The sequence below is a fragment of the Cheilinus undulatus genome, linkage group 18 (assembly GCF_018320785.1).
Source record: "Cheilinus undulatus linkage group 18, ASM1832078v1, whole genome shotgun sequence".
NCBI classification, from domain to species: domain Eukaryota; kingdom Metazoa; phylum Chordata; class Actinopteri; order Labriformes; family Labridae; genus Cheilinus; species Cheilinus undulatus.
In genome coordinates, this window is record NC_054882.1 from 15,810,505 (window position 1) to 15,822,926 (window position 12,422).

The window sequence follows — 12,422 nt, forward strand, 5'->3', positions numbered from 1 at the left end:
TGACCTCTCCATGACCATTTGCTCTCGCTGCAGGATGAGACATAATGTTGATATAGTGATGATTTATGATGGGGAGTCTGTGCATTGTGTTGTAATTTGAAAGGACCGGATATTCTACGTTTATGACTTCCTGTTCGGAGCTTTCTGATCGACGGAAATTGGCATGGTTTGGCAACTGCCAGTGCTGAAAATAGACCTGCATAGAAAGAAGCGGAGCAGAGTGGCGCTCCAGGGACGCGCCACTGCTCAGCCATCCGAAGGGATCTCGAAGTAGAGGTGCTGCTCCTTGTCTTGTAAGGAGCCAGTTGAGGTGGTTTGGGCATCTGATCAGGATGCCTCCTGGTTGCCTCCCTGTCGAGGTCTTCCAGATGCATCTAAGTGGAAGGAGACCCCAGGGTAGACCCAGGACTTGCTGGAGGGAATCTATATATCATCTGGGTAGAAGGATGTCTGGGTGGCCTTAGCCTGCTGCCACCGTGACCAACCCCAGATAAGCGAACAAAATGGATGGATGGTTTAGAGATCTCTTCAAACCTTGCACAAATATCCATTCTTGTGTAACAATACACCAATTAGATTTTGGAGGTCAAAGGTCAATGGATGTCTTCTTCTTCATCTTGTTTCAGAATGTTATATCTTGAGAATGCTTTCTAGGGGTTTTTTTTTCATACTTTGGTCAAAGATACAGGTTTTTGGGCCTCATGTGAGCCCTTGTTTTATAAGATTTCTGCAAACTTCACTGCCCCAGAGACCACAACAGTCCTTCATCTTGACCCATCAGCAACTTTTACTGTCTGGCAGTTGTATACCTCCTACCTTGTAGTTCTAGTTGCAAATTCACAAGATATTCCTGTGCATTCTGCATGCACAGAATCAACTAGTGATATTGTTTTCAGGAGGTTCTGAGAAGCGCTGAGAATAGCTGTCATTTGGCGAGAGGCGGGGTACACCCTGGACTGATCACCAGTCAGTCACAGGGACAGTATTTTTTATTTTGGTTTCTATGCTAAACTATTCAAAAATTCAGCTCCTGCTGACAGACCTCAGCTCCCTACCTAACCTCACATTGTAATTTTCTCCTCAGCTTCCAAACACTCATGCTCACTTCGGCCCAGAATGCTCTGCTCTCACATGATGGAAGAAATAAAAGAGACATTTCATGGCTCCACACTTGACTGAATGCAGAATATGTGTCTCTCCACATCTATCAACACATGGTTCTCCATCAGGTCTTCAGACAGGCCCAGGCTGGAGCAGCTGTGCAGCTGACCTGTTCTCTCCGCCTGCCTGCGGTATGATGTAACAACAACCAACCTCTGGTGCATGATAATGAATGAACTTCCAGTCTATGTTTTTGCCTGCAGGTCTGTGGACTGCTTTAACCTCGTGAGTTTAAGTGGATTTAAGTACAAAGACTTATGCTTGAACTTCTTTTTTAAAAATGTTTTTATGCAAACACAAATTTTAAAACCACAAATGATTTGCTTGAATTTTTTCTTCAAACCTCGACACAGATCTTCCTGATAAGAGCTACTCAACGGAGCGGTGTGCTGTAAGTACTCAACACAAAGTTATGAATGGCAGAGGATTTAAGGGCTTGCTGGTTGAGTGACTGTGTACATCCAGAGGGTAAGTTGAAATCCCCCAGCATGCACACTGGCCCTTGGGTGAATTGACTGACCTACAAACGCAGCTTAGTCGCAGCTTGTGTAGCTGGTATCAGCTGAGCCAACCAGATTTGAGTTGTGCTTAAAGCTGAAGAGGGAGACAGATGAATGGATGGACATATCATGACAGAGAGATTCTAATGAGGCTTAAACATGTGGACTATATGGGGTTATTTGTCTGTCAATGTTTGCATGTCAGAGGGATACACATAGGAGTTTCTAAAGAGTATTATGAGCTCTGGTGGATGAGGATATTAAAGAAAACATGTCACAGACAATGGAGGATTTACATTTTAATAAAAAAAGGACTGATGGTTACAACATACAAATCATCTAGAAAAATTCACTGACTTCACATTAATCTGTCTAAGGGACATTCATCTTGGTCCCTGTCCCATATCTAGACCCTACTTTTCCTCTCCACTGTCCTCCCCATCGCTGTCGCTGTCTCTGCCAGGATGCTCCGGCATCTTAGCGTGCTCCTCTGTGTCTTGGCTCTCTGGTTCCTCTTTGCTGTCCTCAGACATTGGCTCTGAGTTTTTGCTTCCTTCTTGAGCTTCCTGCTCCATGGGGGTTTCTTCCTGCACATCCCCAGAGCTGGATGGTGCTTTCTCCAGTGCAACATCTTTCTTTGCTTGTTGAGGAGGCAGAGCCAGCCTCTGTTGTTGTTGCTTAGTAGAAAAAGGGGGAGGAAAAGATTACAATTTTAAGGTTATGTTTTCATCCTTACTTTTTTTTAAAATCCAAAATATATAGTCTAATTACAGCCTAAAAGCCCCTGTGGGGAGTATTCAACCCAGTATAAAACAGCCTAAAATTAAAATTGATGCATCTTTTGAACCTACAAAACCAAACTAGACCATCAAAAAGAACATTTTCCATATTCTTTATAGCCTGAGATAGCTGCCACAGGGGCCAGCAGGTGTCAGATGGAGCCATTAAAAGCACTCTGCCAAAACAACCTTTTAATTTCCGCAGCAGGGCTTTAAAAAGTTAAAAAATTCGACTGTATAAAGAAAATTCTATCATATTTCTGTCAGAAAACTGTGATTGCAAATGTACAGGGCAATTCCAGCACAGAAAAGAGGTACTATTTAGTCCACAAGAGGTGCCAAAATTGAACCAAGCTAAATGTTTATTTTCCCATCCATCAAACATATTCTTCTTGATTTCGGTGAAGATAGTACAGGGATGATTATGTGATCCTAGCTGTGCCCTATTTAGGGGTAGCATATTACTCCCAACCCTTACCCACAAATTCTACACACTACTTGTCTGCAGCTTTGTGCACTGCAGTTTTGCACCTACTGACAGCATGCACCCTTGCATTTCCTAAGTTCAGCACTGCCCTGAGCAGCTAGAGAAGAAAGATCACAAGGTCATGGAAGAACTCCAATGGAGTTGTGATAGCAAGTATGTAAACAGCAGATTACCTTTCCTTTCTAGGGTTGATTAACCTGACATGCCAGATGTACTGCTTCAAGTAGTTTGCAAAAGAAGAGTAGTCCAAAATTCCAGTTGAGAGGTGTCAGAAGCTTGCTAATGGTTATAGGAAGCGATTGGTTTCAGTTATTTTTTCCCAAGGGTGTGCAACCAAATATTAAGTTGAGGGTGCTAACAATTTTGTCCTGCCCATTTTTGAGTTTTGTGTACAATTATGTCCATTTTGGCTTTTTCTTCTGCCTTTTTTTGTTGTTGTTCCAATGCACATAAATGAAATAACCATGTATACCAAAAACATTTGTAACTGCAACAATTTCTGGGAGAAATGGTATATTTTCTGGAAAAAATTACAGGGGTGCCAATACTTTCATCCATGACTTTGTATTTTATGTTTAATCAAAACATGTAAAGTTCTGCTTTCTTAGTGAAACAAGTTCTTAAAGTGGGGACAGAGTTTTCTGAAGTGTTAGTTGTAAAACTTTTTCAAAAGTTTTATGAAGTGTCTGGTGTAAAATGAGATTATAGAGAGACAGACTCAGTCCTGCACTGACAGAAGTTACATAACCTTGATCTCTACCTGTCTGTACGTCTGGGAGGTCTTGATGATGTGCATGTACATGTTGTACACCAGGGTGGCCATCTCAGGCATGTCCTTAATGATCTGATCGGGCTGTCCAGAAGCATCTCTCTGGGAAGAAAGGAGGCAAAAAATGGTTTTGAACTCAGGAAACAATGTGAGAGGAATGATAATGAAGAATTTAATGTGTCTTGTTAGCATTTATTCTCTCAGGCATCACATGGTAAACCACTGATCTGAAGCAAATGTGCAGGGAAGCTCACAATTCACCTGCTGCTACCTGCTTGTTATGTGGAAGCAAATTTTGGACTGCCCCCAGCTCAAACTGCTCACATACTACCGAGAGGATTTGGGGTTGCAGAGTTTGTAATTTGACAACATTAGTATGCAGACGGGAGTCTCATAGGATAAAGTGTGGAGTGAGGCGAGCAGAATATTCAATCTACTGGGCTGTTTCCTCCTAAATTTAAGGGTTGTGCTCTCAGAGGCCCTTTGGGCATCATGTCAAAGTGAATACATTAAAGGCTTCAGTGGAATAAAAGTTAACTGTGTGTGCTTTATTGCTTTTAAACTATCAGTAAAAACATCAGGCTGTTAATGTGATTAACTGTGATTAGACATCGAGCTTTAGTGTCTGCCTCATGCTATCAAACAGTCTCTATATACATCTATATGCAACCATTAAGGCTCAGAGCTATAATTTATTTTTGTATTTGCCTCTGAATCAGCATTGTTAACCACCAGTTCAGACTCTGGCTCAGTGTTAGCAGACAAAGATCTGACTTCAATCTGCATCTGCGTGTAAGCAGCAGGGGTTTACTGACTCCGGATACACAGGCTAAGCAGAGGCCACATGTGTGTGCCCGACAGGCCTGTCCCCCCTGGGGATGAACACTCCAGAGTCAGAGGAAGTGTCAGGGGCTATGGGGGTATTTTAGACACAACTGTTTCCACACACGGCAGTCAGCGAGATAAAATGACCAGACGACAGCCGTCTCATGCCGGCCTGGCGGGATTTAGGAAGCTGGTTTTGCCTTCTGACCTTTGAGGGTTAATTATAGTCAGGTCTGTGATTCCCATTCTTTCGAACAGCACATGAAGAATGCTGTTAACAGACCAGGGCCTTGGGCTAAAGCTGCACTAAGATGAGGGACTAGGGAGGGAATGGGAGAACGAAGGTGCCATTCAGAATAGAGCAGCAGGATTAGACTGAGTCAGGGGGCTGTGGCAGTGATGGCGAGGAGGGTGCTGCTGCTTTAGAGAAACCAAAGCTAATGTGATACATGTGGTAAGGCAGATTGGGTTTTGTAAGCACATGTGTGCTTCTTTACCAGCCAATTTTAATGGAGTGGAAGATGATTGTGCTTTAAGAGTCTGGTGTGCATGCATGTACATACGGGCTGCTCCTGGCTATAGTACTCGTGTGGTCTGATGTGCAGCTGCAGAGGCCTGGCAGTGAGCTGGTTGAAGGCAGGCTGGAGCTCGAAGCAGTTCTGGAACAGCGACACCCGCGCAAAGATGTACAGACCCAGCCTGGCTCTCGACATGGCGACCACCAGACGCCTCACGTCCCTGTAGAGAGATGGGAGGAAATAAAGCTGAAAATTGGTTTGACACTGGAGGAGGGAAAAAATCACAAAGAGGGGTAAGGGTTGAAGGGAATGTATGAAATTATAAAAAGAGGAGGAGTGTAGGGGCACAAACTAAAAAAAAGTGAAGGGATCAAAGTGGAAGGAAGCAAAGTGAAGATTTCAAGGAGGAGAATGTGTGTCATTGTGTGGAGGAGTGAGCTTTAGAGAGGGATAAGAACCAGTAGGTGAAGGGGGACAAATATAGCAGCGGAGAGAGAATAAAGAAACGCAAGGCAGAGGGCAGGGATAAACCAGAGAGACAAAGGGAGAGAAAGGTGGGAGATGACAGGAGAGGGCAGATTGGTTCTTTTTTTCTTGCCATCCAGTAGAATTAAGAGATTAGAGACAGTTATTTCCCAGAGAACGAAGGAATCCTGTAAGGCTTACAGTAGAAGCCAAAGAGAGAGTTGTTTACCTGCAATAATGCAGAAATTTGAAACATGGATATACGAATAGTTTCTTATCTGACTCAAGGAAAAACTCATCAGAATTAGGAGGTCCAAGATTGAGGTCTTTCAGTAGTTCCCATTCAAGGCTTGTTGAAATAATCCTCAAATGAGTCCCCACGGTAATTTTTTGCTCCTCCCAGTCGCATCAAAGCCTCTCTAAATGTGAATCATACCTATCAAAAATGTTTAATATTTATAATTTGAGGTTGAACTGCCTCTGGCGAAATACCCCCACCAGCTAATGAGAGTGAGTACATTGGGCAGCGTCACCAACCAGGTATAACTTACTTTCACAGCTCCCAAACAAAGGCATGACTATACCTTCATTCCAGCCAGCATTTCACCTTATCACCTTTTTTTTTTTTGTTTTCACCAAACCCTAATCTTTTTTCCTTGTTATGAGATTATTGCTACAACTGAAATGCACACTGGACAACCAATTGTGGAGGGACACCCAGCTGAGGATTTTGATCATCTGTCATGTTTGTTTTTCTTCTGAAGTCACGTTTGATCAAAGTTTCTGCAAGATCTTGCGTAGGGGTAATCTTCACTTAGAGAGGTCAGCAAGTCTCACGGTGCAGTTGAGTCACCAAGTGTGTGAGTTTGGAGGATTTCAAGATCACATTCAGCTGGGAAACCTCTCATACAAAGTGTTGGGAAGGGGCAATTCTCGGAAGGTGATTGGATGAACATTCTATGACAAATTCATTATGGGCCATTCAGAGCAACAACACCAAATGAGGTAGTAGACATGCACAGCTCTGGTAGTTACATGTGCTTGATAGGCACTACAGTTGCATATGAACAATGGAGCTTGGTGGATAAAACTCATACTGACACTGTAGGGAGAAGTGCAAAAAAATGTTCTCTGCCAAGAGAAGCTTACAGTATGGCTCTGTTCTCTTCTTTTCATATCAAATGTGGCCAAGTTCTGATAAAAAAGCTGCTTTACTATAGCAACATCCAAGTTAATCACTACACCTGCAGCAGCCTTTGCTACAGGCTTCTGGTAGCACTAAACCCCACCCATAGCTACCACCTCATTCTCCTTAAAAGACTAATATTGGTAAGGTTTGTTTTCAGGCCTAGCACAATAGTTTAAAACTTTGCAATGTTATCCAGGGCTGTGGTCTCCCATGTTTTTTAAAACTGTCTGGATTTGAAAATTGTCAAGTGTGTGGCAGGGCTGGAAAGAAATTTTGCTTACCTGCAGCTTTGTCTGGTAGATTCAAAAATCTTCCAGCCACTTTACTTTAGCAGCAGAAAGAGATGAGGTACAATTTTAATGTTAAGAGTTATAGTGTCTAGTACAAGTATTATAGTATAGTATTCAAGATCTTGTTTCTCAATCATTGTCAGTAAATTTAGCTGGAGTTAGGCCATCATTGATCCGAACAGTTGCTGTTTTCGACCTGTTTGCCCTCTACCTGTCCATGCCATTGTTTGCTGCATGACATACAGGGGGACTGTAAATCCATGCATCATTTTCCAGGGTTTTGAACATCAGATTTAGGAGAATTAAATAATTTGTGCACAATTACTGCAATATCACACTGGAACTCAGGCCTTGTTTAACTTTCTTGGACTTGAAACAAGCAAAACATCGATTACTGACACCTTTAGCAGGCAGAGCAGTTGCATCTTTACTCATACGATGCTGAGTTAAACTGTTCCAGCACACAGCTGACTGTTAACATTTGACAGCAGCTCTGACCCGGAGGAGGAGACAGGGTTCTTCAGACAAGTAGTGATTAGGTCAGCTCAGTTGTGGTTAATAAAGATGCAAAAACTGGGACTTAATTTATGTTGTTTACCATCAAAAAATCATTCTGTTATGTTACTTATAATTGCCCACCCTGGTGAGCAAATTCATCTGACACTGCTGAAAAATACCTGCATTTAGCTGGGGATGGGGCTAATTTCCTACCCTGGTGTGTGGCCAGCATTAGAGTTTGCTACATAGAAAGACTCTTAAGTGCTTCACTATTCCATGACTGCAAGACTTGCATGTTCCTCCGCCTAAAGCACCAGTCAGCTGTTTGGGTTTGCAGGCACTGTAAAAGACAACAAATGCATCTGAACTACTAAAAGGCTATTTCAACAGCAAATATGACATGCCATTTACTATGGCATATGTACAGTGTGTTTGAAAACAGTAATGCCTAAGTGCAATTCAACAAAATGTTCTCTACTTTGTGGCCCTGGTGGCCACACTCAACATAAAGCCACTATAGTCCTCCAAGCAGGCGGCATGGGTTCAAGTCTGACGTGTGGCTCCTTTTCCTGCATGACATTCCCAACTCTCTTGCTCTGATTTCCTACTCTACCTACTGCCCTGTCAAAATAAAGGCCAAAAAAAAACCTCACTAAAAATAAATCTTTCAACAAAAGTACTCAAAGTATATGGTATACATAGTGAAAGAGATGTAATATCTTCTGTAAGAAACAAAAATGTTTCTTTTTACAAAGTCAGTCAACATAAAACGTAGAGGGGAAACCTTTCAATGTATTTCATTATGTAATAGATCTTCATATAGTTTGTTTTAGGTGACTGCAGAATGGGCAGCCTAGTGGAGCTGTGCTAAATACATCCATTTGTCTAGTCAATAAAGACTGAAAAATATAAGGTAGAGGAAATGTTGGCTTAATCTTCAGCTCTGTTGCTTCTGCCAACAGTCTTTGGTTTTATGAATAAGAACTGGCACCATTTTATTCATGCTTTTACCAACATACATAAACACATGGCGATGCTGAGTTGCAGCCAAAAGCGTGGAATGTGGCCACCTGAGCACTTCATAAGATTAAGAGGATTAATCCTTTCAATATGCATGATGAGTCCATGAATATGTAGAAGGGAAAAAAAGGCTTATGGAAACCATTGTGCAGGATTTATGAAGGGAGTTAACGTGTGCCGCTGATTTATATAAAACTGCAACTAACTGCAAATTTCAAGCCTGAAACAAAACTTGAAAGAGCAACATTTCCACAGAGACAAACTACAAGACTCAACAACCAATAAGCGCAGAGTTCAAGAAGAGATGAACCAATCGCAAAGCATGGTAGCCTGTGGACATGGCACTAGTGAGAGACGCCCACCTGGGCTATGCTGTGACACGACAGGGCAAAGTGGGTGAATACAGTTTGTGTGTGTGTCTGTGTCAGAGCGTGTCTGGATCTGTCAAAGAGTGTGCTCCTCCATGTGACCGTACCCGTGTGCATCAGCAGGAATGCTTCTCCTGTCAAAGCCAGGGTCAGCTCGTCATATGGTCAGCTGCGTCCCCTGTGGTTGTCACGGCAGCAGAATGCCATGAGGAGGGATGCAGGAAGAGGAGAGTAAAGGAGGAGGAGAGGAAGAGGAGGGGGAGGTAGAACTCAGCGGTACACCACAGGGATTCCAGTATGTAGAAAACATAATGGACAGCACAAGGTTTTTCCCATGAAGCACTGCTCTTTGAAGCACTCAGCCGACCATTCAGAAGTGTCAGGAGCTCCATGATATGAATGAGAATTAGGCTACACCAAAATTATGAATAATGACACAAAGGAAGTCATTTGGTTTCCTTTAAGGCCTCAATGGCAAGCTATTGGATAGTTTTGAAACAGCTAGCAATAACGCAGATGTCACTATAACCTCCTAAGACCCTGCATGTACATCTGAGTATATAGAACCTTGGCTTTCCTTAAACATAGTAATAATTTCTGCTTTGAGAATTTCACAGATAATGTTCAAGAGTGCCCAGTCAAGTTTAAGTACTTTAGTTGGAATGCTGGGAGAATTTGCTATGAAAATGTAAGGATTTTCATGTAAATCTTATAGAATTTTAATATTTGGGGGAACTTGCTTGGAAGTTTGGGGGAAAATTTGCTTTGAGATTTCTTGGAGAAATTTTTTTGAGTAATTGAGGGAATTTGTTTAGAAAATTTCAGGCATTTTCCTTGATATTTGAGAAATGTATGTAATATTTCAGAAATTTTATTTTGGGGGGGGTTTCCTTTATAATTAGATAGGTATTTTTATGAAAATTTGTGAAATCTTTTTGTAATGTTTCAGAATTTGATTGAGGATTAGGAAGGGGGTTGTCCCTTGATATCTGAGGTATTTGTTTAGACATTTGGTGGTATTTTCTGTGGAAAATCTGTCATTTTTTTGAATGATGGGGAATAAATTCATTAATTTTTGTGGATTTTGCTTTGACATTTTCAGGTATTTCAAGGAAATTGGGGACATTTTTGGTAAAATTGGGGAAATTTAGTTGAGAACTGGGGGTGTCATTTAAAATTTTCAAGATTTTAATCAAACTTTCAGGGAATTTGGATGTTTGAGGAAATATTCCGACATTTAATGAAACCTTAGGGAATGCATTTGTAAATATTTGGGAGTTTGACAATTTTTGGTATTTTGAAGGAAAATAAAAAAATGTATCAGTTAATTTTTGAAATCTGGTTGGAAATTAGGGGTGTCCTTTGAAATGTTCGAGAATTTCAAGAAAATATAGTGGAATTGTTTGGATGTTTGGGGGTATTTTCCATCATTTTTGTGGAATTTGGGGTAATAAATTTGCTATTTTGGGGAATGTGATTAGAGATTTTAGGGTGAATTTGCTTTGATTTTTTTACGTATTTATGAGGAAATCTGGCAGCCATTGATGCTGATTGGTCCAGTTGTTTTCAGTTTGGCACAAACGTTGTAGACTGGAGCTGTGCAAGATGGATTTGTCTGGTGACAAGCTGGAAAATCCATCTGCTTTGCAAGATTGCCTTTATATAAAATTTCATTGAAACATTTGGGGAATATTTAAAGACATTTTTGGGTACTTTTAAATGATTACTTATCAAAAAATGTTTGAGAATTTTCACAGAGATTTTGGATAATTTGTTTAAAATTTTGGGGGAATTTGTGTGGAAATTTCCAAGAAACTCAGAACTTTTAGTGGAAATTTTGTCCATGCTTGGCCTTAAAAAGTCCATCATCAAAATAACAAGAAAGGAATAACTCCACCATCCCTCTCTTAATGACTGAAGATCTAACACAACTGAATAACTGGCTGACACACAGCCAAATCATCTGCCCACATTCTTTCCAGTGCTGTATTTTCTGCAGAAACAGGACCTTCAGAAGATTTTTTGACGTCATTTTTGGTCAATTTCAGTTCAAAGGCAAAGCTGAGCTTTTAAACTTATAAGGTCCTACTGATCCCAAACGAGTAGAAGAAACTAAAAATGCATATCAAACAAAAACTCAGGTCTCTGAAGGATATATGTATCTTTGAAAGAGAATAAGACTATTAGTGGACTGACTAACACAATATTTGGTAAATAAAACATACTATCATGATCTAAAACTGGGCGTGTCCTGTGAACCAGTACTACCAACATACCAGTATAAAATGATTACATATTACCAAGTGAATGCAGCCGCACACTGTGCACATCAGTGTCTGTTAACAGGTCTTTAAGATAAAAAACTAAAAATGATTAAAAAAGGGTCAAAATACTGCCTCAGAGTTGTTTGTGACTGAGCATTATGTAAGTATGAAAGAGAAAAAACAACAATATTCTCCTTTGAAGCTCACAGTTACTTCAGATCTCCCTTATCTACACCGTGGATAATGTAGGGACTGTGTTTAAACACACAAGTGTAATGCATTCAATGATAAAGTCACTACCTTGAATAGACACTCTAATGCGATTGTATTCTCTGGCCAATAACTGAAGTTGTAGCACATTGTTACAGGGACACAATCAGATAACCTTCGACAACCTTCCTACTTAGAGTGGGCTGAGAATGTGTGTAAGGCAGTGTGCAATATCCAGTGTAAGACAAGATCAAACGAATGATACTGAGAGGAGAGCAGGCGCTGCCAGCAAGATAAAGTACCACTTTCTGTGGCCCGCTCTACTTCTCATTTCAGCTACAAGAATTCATGGCTTTATCACTGAGATGAGGACAGAACAAAATGGACTTTCTAGAGTTTTTTTTTTTCCTTCTCCAAAAATGACCACACTCAAGGGTTGGTTTGTCACAATACTTAACATCTGATATGATTCCAGTAAAAGTGAACCACCATTGATATCCGTGTCACTATCATGATAAATCATTAGAAGATGAAATCTGTGTAAATGGGTGTTTAGAAATACTGCAATACTGTCAATTTGGGTCCAAATCTTGACATTTGAGCACACAGTATTTCAAATCAACATTTCTGGGCAGAAATATACATAGTGACTGGCCTCTATGGGTTAAAAACAGGAAACTGCAGCTATTTTTCTATTTGCTTATCTAGAGGCAGATGACATGTGGTGGCAGGTTTCATAGAGCTCAACAGTTACCGGCTAAATTTTTTCTTGACTGCTGACTTAAGTAGTTGCAGCTGGCAGCCGAAATCTTCGGGTTACAGCGGGCTCCACCAATCCTTCAACTTTCTAGGATTGTGAGTAGTCTAGTTCTTTTCCCCGAGATTACACACAAAATATTTTCCTTAAAATGAGGTTGGTAGTATGTAGGCCTGTAGCCAACCAAAGAAAAAGTTGCCCAAACTTATACCAATGCACCAACCAACCAATTGGTCATTCAGGTTTAAAAAAAAAAAAAAAAAAAAAAAACTTCACTTTGTCTGAGGAGATGTTTGATCCACAACAGGGTTCCTTATTGAAC

At 40.8% G+C, this 12,422-nt stretch overlaps 1 protein-coding gene across 2 annotated transcripts in view; it reads right to left on the bottom strand.

The window, feature by feature from the left end:
* Nucleotides 1-1,947: 1,947 nt before the first annotated feature.
* The window catches only part of aqr (aquarius intron-binding spliceosomal factor), a 95,472-nt gene continuing 84,997 nt past the window's right edge, over nucleotides 1,948-12,422 (bottom strand). For both annotated transcript variants that reach the window (XM_041812936.1, XM_041812937.1), the window contains exons 34-36: nucleotides 5,085-5,259; nucleotides 3,688-3,798; nucleotides 1,948-2,338 (exon numbers count right to left, since the gene is read on the bottom strand). In XM_041812936.1, coding sequence (XP_041668870.1) covers nucleotides 2,075-2,338; nucleotides 3,688-3,798; nucleotides 5,085-5,259 — 550 coding nt within the window. In that variant the 3' untranslated portion in view covers nucleotides 1,948-2,074. The remainder of the gene's footprint in view (nucleotides 2,339-3,687; nucleotides 3,799-5,084; nucleotides 5,260-12,422) is intronic.